The 16,922-nt window shown below is 47.3% G+C and overlaps 1 protein-coding gene across 2 annotated transcripts in view; it reads right to left on the bottom strand.

Annotated features, from left to right (window-relative positions):
- The window catches only part of GALNT16 (polypeptide N-acetylgalactosaminyltransferase 16), a 72,979-nt gene extending 59,319 nt beyond the window's left edge, over positions 1-13,660 (bottom strand). The window contains exon 1 of one of the 2 annotated variants that reach the window (XM_071744468.1): positions 13,145-13,660. In XM_071744468.1, coding sequence (XP_071600569.1) covers positions 13,145-13,354 — 210 coding nt within the window. In that variant the 5' untranslated portion in view covers positions 13,355-13,660. The remainder of the gene's footprint in view (positions 1-13,144) is intronic. The other variant, XM_071744469.1, reaches the window with a different exon arrangement.
- Between the last annotated feature and the right edge of the window lie 3,262 nt (positions 13,661-16,922).

Raw genomic sequence — 16,922 nt, 5'->3', positions numbered from 1 at the left:
TGAACTCATCTCTGTAAAATTCCACTTCTACAAAAGTAGATGCTGCTGCCTGTGTTTGCGTTTGACTATTAATAAGTTGTGGCAAAAAGGCCATCTGGCAAAAAGGCCCAGTCAGACAGCATTGCCCACAACAAATTGCACCACCAGACAGGAATGTGTTTCCACACTGCAGTCAGGCACGTTGCTGTTATGTATCTGCTTTAGTTGGTAGGAAGACAAAAATTAATACATACAACAACCACCAGGAGCATATTCCCAGATGTAAGCACCCTTTTTCTCTACAGAGAGATTCAGGTGCCCACAGTTTCTTCCCCCCCTAGGAGGAGCAAATCACACAAGGTCTGAGCACAGAACTAGAATCCAGACACTGGTTATGGATGTCACTTGGCATTAAAAACAATATAACACGGGGAACCTCACTTTACCCTGATAAATTTGAGAGTTGAAGACAGAGTAAAGGCTGCAGAGTTACAGCTGAAGAAGCAGCAGCTGCCCCATGGAGCCCCACTGCCACCAGGTTGCCCTCACAGCCCACTCCAGGGTGTTTTAACACCACTGAGTACTAGGGCTGAGGTGGGAGAGGCTAGAGTCCACCTCCCAGAGCTTGGCAAACACCCTGAGATAAATTCCTGTTCAGCCTGGAGAGACAGTTTACCATAGTGAGAAGTCATGCTGGTAAGTGGTAACAGGCTTAATGATTAACATTTACATACACAAGAATCATTCTGAAGTTTTCTCTAACCTGCCTCCCTACACCTGCTCCCAGCAGCTTATTCTCAAAAGACTTCTTACCCCAGAAGAACAGGCAGAAGAAAATGCACAGGAAAACCTGAGCTAGCACTTGGGAAACTGAGTCAGTGCAAAGTTCCTGTCACATCCCCCCAGCCACAGCCACAAAGAGAATTTATTCTCCCCAAGCTATCTCAGCCCCCTCAACTTATGCAAAGTGCCAAAACAGTTTTGAGGTGGCCAAGTCACCATCACCCACCGCATAGAGATTATGAGGGGTAGGGAGATGATCCAGATAAATTACCAAGGCAAAGTGTGAAACCCTAAAAAGAATGAGGTACAGACAGTTACAGGAGCATTACCACCACAGTTTTAGACAGTAACTGGACAGTAACAGATGCCCTCTGTTATTCCCCACTGCCCTCCCAGGGGAAGAGAGAGAAGGAAATAGGGAGAGAGACTTTAAGGTTGAAAGAAAGAAAGAAAACCAACCTTGAGTACACAGAAGGCAATCTGCCTTGGATGAATAATATCCTTCAGTGAGGAAACAAGGAGAAACAGCAGGAACAGGAGGCCTTAACTCAACTAGCACAGCAGCCAGAGAAGCCACCAGAGGATGCTTCTGGGAGCTATTTTATACTGAGCACATGGGAAGGAATACTGTGAGTGGTTCATTTGGATCATCTGATCCATCCTCTCCTCCCCTAGGCTCAGCTGCTGCCCGTTATCACTGCCACATCACCAGGCTGGCAGCTGCTGGTGGTGTCCCAGGTGGGGCTTTTCTATCCTTAATCTCTCAAACCAGGACAAGCCACAACAGAACAAACTGAGTTTTAATCATCTCAGAGTGGCAGCTTAAATCCAGTACCAAGTTCTTAGAATTCATGTTGGTATACAGTTACTATCCAAGCTGCCCTGCCTTCACTGGTATTTTAATCAGTGTTAATAGCCAAAGTTTATATGATCTGAACAACAAACATACTTCTTTTTTTTTTTTTTTTTTTCTTCCCTTCTTTTCAGCAGAGATTGAGGCTTAATCTCAGCTCTACATCAGAGAAATGAAAGGAAGAACACTTCTCCCCAGCCTTTTATCTTACTTACAGAGGTTATGAACTCTCCAGGACAAAGGCTGTCTCTTCTGTTTACATTTCACCTTGCACAGAAGAGGCCCTGGTCTGGATACCCAAACAACCCTGTGGGGAAGAATCTGCAGATGATCAGGAGCAATCCTACAGCACAGGCTGTACATGAGGTCTGGGCTAGGAGAAAGTCATACAGGAGATCTCAGGCTCTAAAACTTTGATGTGCAAATCCCTCAGAAAAGGATGGCCAGGAGACTGGTAACTCCAGGCAGGCTTGCAGCATCCCCTAACAGTTTATTATTCAGCAAGTCTCCTTGCCTCACTCTTCCATTCCAGAAGAGCCCCAAAGCAAGACCCTCACACACACAGTCTTCCACAGATGTACACATGAAGCCAGGCTGTGTACCACCTTGGTATCCAGAATTATGTAATATGGTTCCTCAATACTTACTTCATCTTAATAAATTTGTAACAAGACTAAGTTTAGCAAATTCCTGGACATTTAATAATAATGTTGTTTTCTAATTTCTCAGATTCACTGCTATATAAATTAGGGAGTAACTAGGTGTGCTTCTGCTTTCCAACACTTCAAAGATTCTTCCATGATGAACAGCACCACCCACCTACACTCCCTCCTGAAAAAGTCAAGATAATTCACTTAAGTTCAGATGTTATCATTTTGAATCCTGCTGAAGCCCAGCCCAAGGAACTGAGTGCATCTGCTTAGTAAGCTTTCTAAAAATGCAACCCACTGGCAGCATCAAGTTCCTCTTGCACACTTGAGCTGTGGAACTACAGTAACACCTTACAGTGTTCCTAACTTACAGGAGGTAAGAAAAATAAGGAGATCACTTCATGCACCCAGTTCCCATCAGCACTTTGCCCTCCTGCAGCTGCTGGTACTGCCCAAATGACTGCCAGGAGTCCCTGCTCCCACATACCAGGAAATCTGGGGCCACAGACTAATGCCAGTGTGCTGGGGACCTGCCACTGCTCAGGAGGTCACAGAGCATCCTGTGAAGACTCTGCAAGAAGGCAGGAGTGAAAGGTAAAGGAAGAAATTTCTCACCCCTTTTTCAGTGCTTGCAGTACCTGTTTATCTATTCCTTGCCCTCCTTTATGATGCCTCTTAGGAGATATTGGGGGAAAGCAGAAGAAAGATACAGAGCATTCCAATCCCCTTTAAGCTCAGTGTGACAATTATAATCCTCTAGCTAAAAAGAAAAAGAAGGAAAAATGAGATGGGCTGTGACAGGTTGGAAGGACTAAATCCATGTTAACTAGAGCACAAAGATTTAGAGGGCTCAGTTTTGCACACATCATACTCCTCTAGCAAGGTCCCTGCAGAACATGGTCCCAGCCAGTTCCTCAGTGAATAAATGCAAGTGACAGCTGGTGAGACCCAGTGCCCTGAGGGTGCTGGCAGTGGGCAGGAGGACTCTACTGCCATGGCTTTGCCTTGCTGAGACTAATGCAGCCAAAACCATGGGGCTGGCAGAAGCACTCAGGTACCTCCCTTGTTTCACAGGTGCAATGGGCAACAAGGTCAGAGTGGTGCCAACCACATCGGGCAGAGCTGCACAATCAAAAGACTGAACAGCAGCAGAGGGGAGAATATTCCAAATAACCTAATTTTCATATTAGCTTGCTGAGCACAATCATTTATATTGATGTCTCCCTTCAATTCCAGCACATCTTTCCTGAAGATGAGGCTTTGCACTCAAAAACTTCAATTTACAAAGAATTTACAATTAATAATTATTCATAATAATACTGTAAGCTAAGGAGTGCAAGCAGATCAGCAGATTTTTACTGTTATCCAGCGTGACTCGGTCTGTATCCTGCACTGTAAGGACAGCATTTTTTACTTTCACTGTTAACCACCTCCTCCTGGCTCGCCTGACATGGAGCATGAGGTCTGTTCAAGAACCTGACTTGAACAGACTTTAAGCCCATCCACTAACTTTAAGCCCTTTCACACTCAGCCAAAGGGAGCTTTTGATGAGTGCTTGGGCAGCCTCTCCACAGCCAGACCTCACTTGACTGCATCTCATCATCACCTGACCCTCTGGCTAATCCTGAAGAACACCAGAACACAGAAGATTTTCCAGCCCTTTCCCTAGTTTGCAGAAGCAGTGTGGTCCAGTTTTCCCAGCATAGTCTGGAAACCCTTCCCAGGGCCCACTGGCAGCCATGGCACAGCAATGGGGCATCCCAGGGCATGGCACAACCAGACTTGTACCACCCAAAAGCAGGGAGGATGCAAACAGGAGCAAGTTTGTTCAGATTTGCTCCAACAGAATTTTTTTTAAAGATTAACTCACTGCAGAGCATTGATCCTTCTGCTGCCAACCCAAGCTCAGTATAAACACCACATTGCACTCTTGAGTAAGGAGAGAAACAAGACTGCTCACCCCAGCCTGCATCTGGTGCTGCCAGGTTGGCTGGCTCTGCTGTTCCCAAAGACAAACCAAGAGCCTTAGCATCTCAAAAGCACAAGTAACACCAGCAGGGATGTGGCAACTCAGTGTACCCATGCCAGGGACAGGTTATGCCCTCTCTGTCACTACCCAGAGACCACTCTGAGAGGCTGTATCCTATATTTCAGCCAAACAGACATCTCAGAAGGTTAGGAAACACATACAGCCTACTGCAAGAGCAGGCTGGTGTAGCTGGTAATTCCACACAACTAGATCCAGAACATCTCCCAGAAAGCTACAAAGGAAAAAAAAAAAACCAACAAAATAACACACACAAAATAAAAACCACACAGAAAAAAACCCCAAAACAAACAACAAAAAAAAAACAGCCAAAAAAACCAAAAACCCCCACCACACACACACACACAAAACCAAACCAAGACAAAACAAAAAACCCAACAAAAGCATACAAAACAACAACAAATACATAGTGTTTGGCACTTGAGAAACACAGGATGATCACACCACTAGAATCTGCCATGGGCACTTGCAACATTCACATTTCCTAACTCTGATACTTTACTATTAATTTTTACAAGAAATTGCTCTGGAAAACTAAATAGGGAGCACAGAGAATTTTGAACTTCATTGTGTAGTTTCAATGGTTCCTGTTTGCACTGCCATTGTATCCCTATTCCCACTCCAGGCTAACTCACAAGTCACTGAAGGATCTGCACTGCTTTTTGCAGCTCTTGCATGTTCTTCCTAATTTATTAGGCTTTTTACTGCATACTTGATAACAAAAGGCACAAAGATGCATCATGGCATTACTGAACATGATACTCTCCATCATCAAGTACTTTATTTGAGGCACTCAGCATGCAAGCAGATGGAAAGCATCAGTGTTCTCCAATTTTGTCCTGCAGGAAGACTTTTGCAGACAACTTCTGAAGACATCTGCATCAGGTAAGAGCACTTTTCTAGCCAAGCCCTGTCTGTTTCAGGATTTAATGTATCCAAAACCAAGAGGCAAGAAAAACATTTTTATTTTTTCCCTCCCAAGCCCACAAAATGGCTGGTGCAGGTTTCAGCACAGTTTTTTTTCCTCTCTGATACTTTAAAACAAAGCCTTCTTACAAGGACCACACTTCAGCTTACCATATGAAAAAATTTGGAAAGTGGGAGAATGAAAACAAGATGTTAAGATAATTTTCTGCAGCTTTAGCCAAATGTCATCAGTGCCCATGCTGTAACAGTCAGAAGTTACAGCTGTAATCCAGCCTGACCACAGCAGCCTTAAAGCCTAAACTGTAGGGTCAGTCCTGCAGCTCCATCGTGGCAGAAGGAACAACCAAGCCTCACCCAGACTGCCCAAAACAGCTTCCCTGGGCAGGAGGCAGCCCCACATGGCAGCTTCATTCATGCCCTGGGAGACCTGTACAGGACATTGGTACCATCAGTGCTGCAGGACTCCTGTGTTGCCATCACAGGAGAAGCCGAGGAAGGTGACTGCAGGGACAGTGCCCCTCAAGTAGCCGTAAGAAAGCTGCTCCAAAGGGAGGATGCAAGTTCCTATCAGAACCCCAAGTGCTGCCAACACTGAGAAATTACTCACATGTTCAAAGTACATCACAACATCTGTAATTTCTCTGAAATGACAAGACCCAAAAGACTACCTTTTTCCTACTTTTTCTTTTTTAATGTACCCCTATATATCTCACTGTCTCCACAAGCACAATTGGAAACTGGAAATTTAATGACAGTCCACCTCCTGTCTCTTATCACTTTTATTAATTGCAAGAATATGTGCTTATAAAAATACAGTGATAAATAGCAGCACATAGGCTGCAGCCCTTCTGCCTAAATCCTCTTGTTTGGTGCCTGGAGCTCACCATGCTGTGGCTTCAACATCTCCCTCTTGCAGCAAATGATCCCTGGCCTGCTGCATTTCTGCTAACTCCCTTCTTAGTTCAAAGGTATAGAAAGAGTGAACTCAGCCACATGTTTGGCTAAGGTTATCACGTATCCAGCCCTTTACAAAACCTGCAAGCTAAGCCTCCCAAAAAGCACCCCTTTTTAGACTCTGGGAAAACTGAGGCACAGCAGGCTGCAAGGAGGTTGAATCTGCAGCTCAGTTGGTGAGCCAGCTCCCAGTCCTTGTGTGTCACTTCAGTTCTGTCTTTACCTTAACATGACAATATGGTATGTGCTGCAGATCCTGGCCCCTGCACTAGGTGCTGTACAGGCTGAACAGCAGTGACAGCTGACACCATGGGCCCCAAAGAGCCTACATCCCCATCACAGCAGCTGGCAGACTGATAGTGCTGGAGAAGCACGAGGGAACAGCGTACACCAAACAAAGCAGGAAAGAGAAGGCACTCCTGGGGCTGTCACTGAGGTGCCATGAGACAGGAACCACCAGCTGGCACCCTGGGAAGGGCCGAGGAAGAGCAGGAGATCCCTCCTGGCCCCATGCTCTGCCCTGGGGCTCTCCCTGCAGTAGGGTGGTGATGCTCTGCTCTGCTCAGCACAGGTGAGCCAGAGTTCCCTGCTGACCCACATGTTTCATGCCCAGCACATTTGTCTCTGTTTATTTTATTGCCTTTGTGCCATGCTGCGGGTTCTTCTAACAGCAATAATTAAGTCATTTTTCAGAGCTCCAACACAGGCAGTCCCAGTTTGGTGCCACTACAACAGAACCAGATCATCTCTCTCTGCCTTTCAAGTGACTCCAGACCTGCCCACCTTGGGATGAAGTGTCTGGGCTAGGTTCCACCACAGCCAAGATGTCTTTCAAAGGCTTCTGCTTCCAGCAAACACTGCTAAATTTTTGGCTTGTAAGCCTTAGGGCAGTTTTGTATATGCAAGGACAAATTATCTGGGGAAGCAGCTGCATACTGAAATAACACTTCAGCTCACTGTGACTTGCAGCTGCTTCACTCACTTTGTTTTTAATGGAAAGACTTGGGTAAAAACAAAACAAAACAAAATATCTTCAGGAGTTCTGCACTTTCACACACATTCAGTTCCCCTCCACATCTCAGACACCATCCCAGGCTTACCCAGACCACCATGCTCCCTCAGCCCCAGACCATGCTGCAGCTACCTTGTCACTTCAATTAGCAATCAAGGCCGGTGCTGCCAACTGGATGTTTATTACTATTATTATTGTGAACCATTAATTTTATTTTACTTTTATTTTTTAATGCACCACATGGGCCACTGGGACAAATTATGTATGAAATAATCCCACATTTTAAAAACATAAATACCGTAAATAAAATATTTAGCTGTCGAAAAGTCACTGAATCTTCCTCCTGCAGTAAAACCCCTGAAGAAGTAGCTAAGTAGCTCCTTTCCCAGGGAGCTGTGCCATAAGAGAGATCCCACAAAGATCAAAACCAATCCAGTGTTGACCACAGCAGGAACAGCTGCCACAAACCCTTGAGTGTTAAGGATGGTTCCCTCCACCTTAAAATAAACTTGGAAGAGCAGGGGCCACATAGGTGCAGGGAAGAACCAAGCAGGAGCTGGATTTTGGCAGGACAACAGGCCAGGCTGAACAGCAGAAATCCAGCACTTGGAGAGGGCACCTTCACTCTGCAAAACCATCAGCAATACAACCTGCAGTTTCTTTTCCATCTCTTTTCCAACAGCCCAGATATTCACAGAGCCACAGAGAGTGAAGCTACTCTGTAGGCTGTCATGATGGAGACCCTAAGTCCCTTCTCTTTTCCTTTAGCTTGAGAAGAAGATGTATTCCACTGTTGAACCATGGAGATTTCACTGGCTTGCTCACTGTGCCCTCCCAGACTTGAGTTCCTGATGCTTGCAGCCAAGGTGGTCTGGCTTACAGTCTCCTGTGCTGTGTTCACACATGTGCAAACTGATATGTGGCCACCTAGCATAAGAGCAGAAAGAAACCTATATAGCCACATCCCTGATCCTTGCCCAGAAAAGCAGGAGACTTAAGAGTGAGCAACCTGATGAGAGTCAAGTGGTAAGGAGGCTGCTGACAGGAGCTGTAACTTCTCATCAAAATTTTTTTTTTCTTTTTTTTTTTTTTTTTTGTTGAGGGGGAGGTTGGTTGTGGGTTGTTTGGGTTATTTTTGGGTTTTTTGTGGTTTTTTTTTTTTTGGTTGTTTTTTTTTTTGTTGGTTTAGTTTTAAATTTTTTTTTATTTAGGATGCACCTTGGTTACAAGTAAAATCCCCAAGGCTACAAGACCTGCCTCTGGCCAGGCACATATGCAGAAGCCTTGTGGGATACAAGTCTAAGTATCAGTCCAAGGAATCTGCAGCTTATCCAAGTTCTGAGCAAAATAGCATCCTCTGAAAGCTGTGCACAGAGGGAATGTGACAAAGGGATAGGAATAAAATCATTCACAAACAAACGGTGAACATCAGCCAGCACCTGCTCCATGGGATGCAGATACCTACAGCCAAAATCAACAGGCAACAGATGCAGCAGAGCCCACTGTTTGGCCAAGTTAGTTAAGCCTACCAGGTCTGAAGAATCTATGCCAAAGTGGTCTTACAGGGTGGCAAATACAAGCGTCTCTAAACTTGCCAGCTCAGCTATTCAGAGAAGCATTTAAACTCAGCCACTGCTTATTTTCTGGCTAAATATTAGGGGTAATCAAATGATTGACATCTTTTCTTGCCAACTTGCTTGATACCTACAGACACGTCCTGTACCCAGCAGCATGTCCCAGAGTGAGTCTCCTGCTCATTGTGTCACCACAGGAGGTGACACTGTTTGCACCATTGATGTTCAGCACCATTTGAAGAGCCTTTAGAAATCCTTGGTCTCATCTCCCCTGTGCTCATTTCACATGGCTGAGCACAAAGACAGGAAGAAGCCAGGAGAGCTGAGCTGAGCCCAGGCAACCTGAGCCACTATTACAATATCAGGTCTCTCCACTGCCAAACAGGTTGTGGTGGGGTCATGGAGAGGCTACACAAGTCAAAAAAGTTGGCATGACAAGGATAAGAGACAACGTGGGCACCAGTCCAACGTGATTCAGAACACTTCACTAATCATACTCTTCTCTCTCCATCTTCCACTACCCCTCAGTAGCAGTGGGCAAGCTGGAGAAGCCCAAGGGCAGCCCTACCTCTAGCTTTTGACTGGGAAACAGGAAAACTCTCATCTTTAGTTCACAAGCAGCCAAAAGCAACATTTGTCTTTCAAAAGCTACCTACCAGCCACCCCTCTGGCAATCAAGCTTTGCACAGTGATGACCTTGCTCTCTTCAGTGGGACAGAGGTATACTGGGCAAGCTTCTCATGCTGCAATCTTTTCAGGCAGCAGAACAGAATCCTGGGCTGTGCTCATCAGTGCTGTGCTAAAGCAGATGAGCAGCACATGCTGAATGATTAGCTGCCCATACATAGTGTTGAGATGATGCCAAAGCCCCTCCAAAAGACACATGGCATAGCTTCTGCCTCTGGGAAATACCCAAAGACCAGGAGGCAACCTGTTGCTGGGGAGGGAATAAAAGAGCCCAGAGAAGAAATTCATCCTCCAGAAACACTCAACACATTAAACAACTTCCAGAGGTCCCAGGGTTCCTCCTAAGTGATCTGAAACTATGCCATGCTCCAGAGGAAAAATGTGTTCCCAGGACAGTGGTACTCACTGGTGCTTCTGCCTCCCATGGCAGGTGGAAGGGGGAGGATGAATTCAGCCCTGTCCGTCACATTTCTGCATTTTGATTTCAAGCATCTATAGGACCTGCCTGAGGAGATGCTGTTTAGGAGAACCCACATGTCAAGATTTCTGTCTACAAAACAGATATCTGGACAATCACCATAAATGTACAAGCCAGTTCTGGGACATTGATATCTGACAGCTCTGTCCCAATCAGAATATTTCCCTTGCTGACTTTATGAGTCAGATATCAGTAATTTAAGTTTAAGGTTGTGCTAATAAACATGAGACCAACAACTAACAAACCAACTTCAAGCTGAGACTCACAGTCAACTGTATTTTTTACCTGAGGTGATTTTTATTCTTTGTATTGGGAGTGATTAAAGAAAAATACAAGACCAGAAGCACTTCAACTTTTAAAAACCATGAAATTCACCTTAATTTGACTAGGATTTGAAATGTCACAGCACAAATGTAAGAGCAGAACTCTTGGACTCACTCACCCAAAAGCCAAGATTTTTTTGTCCCAGACAGAAAAGCAGCCAATTTTCAAGAACTGGAAAAATATTTTCCAGAGACCCATAAGTCACATGAGTCACCCTTACTTGCAGATGAGCCCAAACCTGAACTCCCACACCATAACTCATGCAGAGTGGAAGAAACCAGAAAACCAAAAGCTGGATCAAAAATGGGCAGCTTGTCTCAGTGGCTCTGGAGAAGGCCAAGGGACATGCAGAACACAGGCACGCCCCCTCTTACACGGGGCTGCCATTATACATTAAATCAAGTAACCTAACTTTGCAGGGACTGAACTCGGGGTCAAGGGTTCAACACTGCAGGACAGGGCGAGTGCTTCTGTGGCTTCATCATTTCTCTAGTGGGGCAACTGAAAGAGTGTCACCCGTGCTGGCTGGGTGGTGGAGGTGGGGAGTGCCACAGGAGCTGGGGTGAGGATGTGTGGTGAGGACCTCTTGCACAGCAAAGCCCAACAGCCATGCCACTGTGTAGTTACAGCAGCACATGGATTGCATCATACCAGCTTGCCTCTCATGGCAACCCACCCAGTCCTTGGGAAACAGCTCCATTATGCATGAGGGGAAGCCTAAACACCACAAACCCCTCTTGTTTCCCTCCTCTATGCAAATGGATCGTGGCAGGTCAGGATGTGGTATTTCCACCGTGCTCCACTGTCAGGTGTGTCAGGAAAGGGTCCACCTCCATCCCAGCTGATGTCTGCTGGGGGGACTGGGACTTACCTAGGGAAAGGGGTGGCACATCCTGGGACCTATTACAAAAGAACAGGAGAGGCAAAGGGTGATTATTTTTCCCTGCTAAGGGATTTCAGGGATGGAGCAGAGCTAGGGTGCTTTACATCGTTCTGCAAGCAGGACCAGATTTGGAGCATCTGTTGCACGGTGCTATAGCTGGTATGGAGAGGTTTTGTGGTTAACCATGAGGCCTTACTGCCTCCCCCCAGACAGCAGCAATATAACAATGTGTGGCACTGCCACAGCATCCTCCTCATGAGGATTTTAAGGTGCTTGGTAGATACGGATTAATGTAACCTCACAAGCCCTCTGAGAAGTAGTAAAGCAAATGCAATAAAAAAATGGAAGGGATAAGCAGGGCAATGGAAAAACAAACCTGCCAGAGCAGCATGTTCAAGCACGCGCGAGAAATGAGTGGCTCAGGGGGAGCTTCCCCCACCACTAAGCCGGAATCTGACAGGCAGCAGCTCCAAATCCTCCATTTGTTCAACTCAGCCTGGACTGCCCAAGAGCATTTCCCAGCACACGCTGAAGTGCTACAGCTACAGCAGCACTAGCACAGAGGTCCTTGCCCAGGAGGCACTGTATTCCTTGCCACAGTCCTGCTCCATAAAGGGTCTCACACTAGAACAGGCAGCTCTGGGCCCTAATGAGCCCAAAAGCCTCAGTTTTGACTTTTGAGTTTTAGCAACTGCAATGGCTGCGGGTGTCAGCTGAAGGATCTCCACACTGCTGCCCAAGGGCTGGGGCTGCTCTGATAGCATTTTCCAAACATTCACGAGGCTTTGCTAACACCCACCCACACACCTGCCACCCCCACTTACAGGTGGAGAGTAGAGAGACACGGGTCAAAAATCTCAGGGCCAGTGAGCGAGGGAAGCAGAGAGAGCCCCAGTGCCTGGCCCCTGCTCTGACTCCCACCAGGCTGCTGCTTTTGTTTGCTTCCATGTGTGCCTAACTGGCTGATAAATGGATTTGCAGCCAAAGAGTGACACAGTGCAGTTCCTGAACTGCTTCAGCTGGATCACTCCAGGGAATGGTATTGCTGGGCCACTTTTGCTCCAAAAGCTGGTTTATATTTTATGAAGATATTGCTCAGAGCTGGGAGAGCTTTACTGATGCAGGCTGAGGAAGGACAAACAACCTCCACGGAAAGAGCAGAAAGGTCCTCATAATTCCTAAATCAGGAGCTCAATTTTATCACCCTACCAAGCCCACAGATACTTACTAAGGCACAATGTGGGGCTTTGAAAGCAATTTTGAAGTAGCACATCAGGGCATTGCTACCACCCTTTGTGTTAGCAAGGAGCCGTGGGGGCAAACCATCTCCCACTCTGCCCAAACCTCAGCCTGAGGCTAAGTTGTAGACCACAGTTCCTGGCTTAAAACAGACGGAACTCTGGAGCAGAGCCAAGCTCCCCTGTTGGCAGCAAAGCAGAGGGAGCAGAGGCAGAAGCTGGTACCAGCTGCACAGTCCCCCCAAGAAAGTGCATCTCACATTTCCCCGGTCCAATGCCCAGAGCCCAGCTGGCCGGAGGTTGGGCTTGTGAGATGGCATGGATCTCATCTGGGAAAAACTGTGATGCTATATACATATATTTGTGTGTGTGTGTGTCTGTGCGTGTATGTATGTGCCTCTTGAACGCGAACCAAAAACCTTCCAGCTGTTTCGCCCCCCCTCTTCCTCATCAGCCCTGCAGCCGGAGGAGCAGAGCCCGGGCGAGCCGGCGGGGACAACTCGCAAATACTTTGCCGGCGGCATTACTCTATCCCCCTGAGGTTTGCTCCCCGATTGTAACGGCTGCCATGGTGACAAGCGAGAATGCTAAAATAAACACAACGCAACCTGAAGGCAAAGCGAAGTCCCCCCGGTCCCCCTTGGACCCGCTTTTCCGCCCCTCCTCCTCCACCCCGCCCGAGGCGGCGGCTGCCCGAGCATCCCTGGCCGCCGCGGCAGGGCTGGATGGATGCTGGGCTGCCGCGGCTCACTCACGATAAAGGGGATGGTCCTCTCTTCCCGGCGGAGCTCCAGCCTGCCCGCCGCCCTCTGCCCGCTCCGGGCGCTGCTGCTCCCCCCGCCGCTGCCGGCGGACCTGCCGGCGGCCGCCGAGCGGGGTTTGTTGTCCTGCCATAAGTAGTAGAAAGTGCCCAGGATCCAGGCAACGGTCAGGATAGCGATGGCATTGGCCCTGATCCTCCTCATGCCGAGCGCCCCAGGGGAGCCTGGGAGTGCTGCCTCGACGGGCAGGGGCGGCTGTGGAAGAAAGGAGGGGGAGAGGAGGCAGCGGCGGCTCCCCCCGCACCGCCCCGGACCCCGAGCCGGCCCGCGCCGCCGGGTCCTAACGCCTCACACCCCTTCCTCCCCTTCTCTCCGCCGCAGGGGGCGGAGGGCTCCGCGCCTCCTCTTCCTCCTCCTCCTTCTCCTTCTCCTCCTCCTCCTTCCCCTCCCGGCTGGCCGGCGGGGGGAGCAGCCGGCCGGGGCTGGCGGATGCGCCCGGCGCTCCAAGGGGAGCGGGAAAGCGGGGAAGCGAGGGGGTGGTACGGGCTCTGCCTCAGGAGGCAGCTGCTGGGATGCGGTTGGCACAGCAGCTCATCCTCCTTGCCTCGCTAGCCCAGCGCTCTGCCCTTGGCGGCCCCAGCGCCATAGCGCACTCCTTGAAATACTCCTTGGCACCCCATGGCACACGGGGCTTTTGGCATCCGCTCCACGGAGATGGGCACAGACCCCGAGACACCTCGCACTGAAGACGGGGCGGTTCAGAGAAGCAAGGCTCTTGGGCAGACAACAAAGGTGCCCAAGCACCTGCTCCCATCCCTGCTGCACGCAACCACCCAGCAGTGGCACAAGAACCAGATGTCTGGGTGAACACTACCCCCACGAGGCCTTTCAAGCCCTGCGAAAGGAGAAATATGGCAGTGGAGAGGCAACAGTTCCACATTACAGGGCACTGCCAACGCTGTCCTGATGGAGAGCTCACCTGAACCAGCCCTGCGGGCAGCTTAGGAAACAGACTATCCAGCTTGTGAAACCAAGCTACTTCTAGGCACAGCACAGCTGCTGTGCAACTAGGGCTCAGGGGGCTGAGAGAGTGGGAGAAGGTACCAAGGAAACTCTATCAGTGAAGACCAGTGCTTAGAGAATGTGGGTGCCTCAAGGCACCTGATGGGGGGGATTAGAGGATTTGAATTAGAGTACATAAAATGGCAGAAAGACTTATAAATTACTTTTTGCCTACCTTCCCAGTCCCCATCTGTCCCAGTGGTACGAGTAACCTCTAGAAGCTGGGCTCTCAGTGCTTTTGTCTCTTCACAGTCCTAAAAAAAAAAAAAAAAAAAAAAAAAAAAAAAAAAAGCAGCTGTGTGCAGATCATAATTTTGCTTAATTCCTTCTTAGTCTTTTCTGATTTCACCTCTGAGTGCACAGCTTTGCTCTGGAGTCTCATCTTTCATTGAAAAACCAATACACTTCTAACCTTACATTTCTACAGGTATCTCAAACAATATAAATTGTTCAAGTACAGCTATACTGTAAGCTGCAATGTTGCATACAGATAGTAGAGCCAGCTTCATCAGAGATAGCAGGAATACCAGAAGCACTCTGCCATGGAGACCTCTACTCAACACAACCTGCAATGAAGACATACGGTGAATATTAACAGTGATCATACTTCACTTCTACACCTTTGCAAAAGCATCAGCTAATTCAATAAATGCCCTAAGATAAGTGACCTGAGAAATATAATAGAATAAACTAAACAGATCAAGATTGTACAAACCTCACAGCAGCATTATGGGCTCCTACCACCACATTCGTTCTTTTGCAGTTTCTTCTATAGCTGTTACTTCTATATTAGAGCTTAAATATTTGGTTATTTTGTGACAAACTTTGTACAGTAGAATAACATAAGGGACCCCTTGACAATCCAGATGGTAGGCTCTTTAACATGAGTATTGGTATGTTTTTTTTGAGTAATCTAGATATAGAAAAGGGAGAGAGGAATATGACTGGCTACATAGAGGAAATTTATGCATAAGATTAACACTTACTATTACCTACAATCACCAAGGCCCTAATCAGCATTATTGTCAATAGAAAGAGGTCTCCTAGGAACATGACTACTAAGACACTCTCAAGAAGACAGTTTTGCATCTTTGGCTGACAGCCTTAGCAACAACATTTAAGAGAACAGATCTGGTGTCCCACATTGCCCCCATAAAACTGAGATGATCCTTATTGCAGGGAAGAAAAGACAAACATTATCCAGATCTGTCTTTATAAATACTGAAAGGGTGGCTGCAGTGAGACAAAGTACATGTTTTTGCAGTCATATGACATAAAATGTAGCTGAACTTTCAACTATGAAACATCTGGAGAATGCCCAAAGCTTCTTCCAGCACTACTCTGATCTGAAAAATTAGGTCTGCTATATCTGTGGCCTCAAGGCACAGAAGTTTCACCTTAAACATGAACATAAGGTCCGTCTGGTCTCTGGAAATGGTTTTAACAGTCATCCAGAATTTATCTAGGAACATTTAAAGAAAATTGGAATGAGGATTCAGAGGCTGGAGCCAGTCATGCTGGGGATGCACAGCTGTACCCTTGCCAGACAGAGGCTTCTTTTTTTTTTTTTTTGCCTATCAGGAGATATTCCCTGCCTGGGAGCTTTCATCAGGAGTCACAAGCAGGTGACAGCAAGGAGAGCAGTTATCTGGAAGAAACAAGAGTGACATGCTATTCTGCTGGAAAAAAAGAGGAGTTGAGAGCTCCACCTTGCATGAAAGAGCTGTGGCCCCTTTTGGGCTACTGCCTGCTCACTGCATGTGCTGTGGACTGTAGCTCCAGAAAGTCATGCATTTTGAAGCCAAAAGGGACAAGAACATGAACACCCCTTAGCTCTCTATAGCCCTACAGCCACAGGAGTTCATTCTTTTAATTCTCACTCCAAAGCCCATCCGTATACCCAGCTGAGACAACTTTGACAATTTTGTTAGCTAAGCCTCTGTCGTGGCTCCTAGCTAAGTTATGCAAGTGAGGAGCAGCCTCAGTTCAGGGAGTTTTCACAAAAGACCAATTCTCAGAGCTTCTCCTGTGCTGGCAGAGCAGGGTGCCTGGGAGAAGAAGGTGAGACATCTCAGGATAGTTTTCTCTGAACCTGCTGACACCAAGCTGACACCTCCTTCCTTCTCCTCCATCCCATCTGTGGGCTGGACACTCAGACACTCAGCCTCCCTGATGATGCTCCCTGAACAGGGTAAATGGATTGTTTCTAGGTTTCTAGGTTCTGGAAGAGGTAGGTAGAAGTGGATGAAAACAATTTAGCAATTGAAACAAGAAGATTAAGAGTCTGGCTCTGATTTCAACACATGAAAACTCCAGGAAAGGAGGGAGAAGGAGAAGCATTTGTCCCAATGGGCATTAAGAGCTGTGAAGTCCTTTCCCCATAATGGATGAAAAGCTCCTCTGATGGTCTGACTGTAGCATCTCACTGTCCTCTTCATCCAGATCTAAATTACACCCCTGCAAACCTCCAAGACATGTTTACCCAAACTATTACTTCAAGATGGCAAAGTGTGTGCCACCATCATCCAGCTGTGTAGTTGCTGAAAAGAAAAAGAAAAATGTTAGCTGCATTACTCATCTCCATTGGCCAAATTCCTAAACTGCCTGAAATACTCTCCTTGTCTGTTCCCATGCTGGTCAGAGAGCACGGGTATGTGTGTGGGTTTCTGAAAATCCATGCTGCTGTGCCTTAGGTCATGTATCCCCCTCC

This window comes from Heliangelus exortis, chromosome 5 (assembly GCF_036169615.1).
Source record: "Heliangelus exortis chromosome 5, bHelExo1.hap1, whole genome shotgun sequence".
NCBI lineage: Eukaryota > Metazoa > Chordata > Aves > Apodiformes > Trochilidae > Heliangelus > Heliangelus exortis.
The sequence above is the reverse complement of the archived record's forward strand: the minus strand, read 5'-3'. Positions and strand labels throughout refer to the sequence as shown.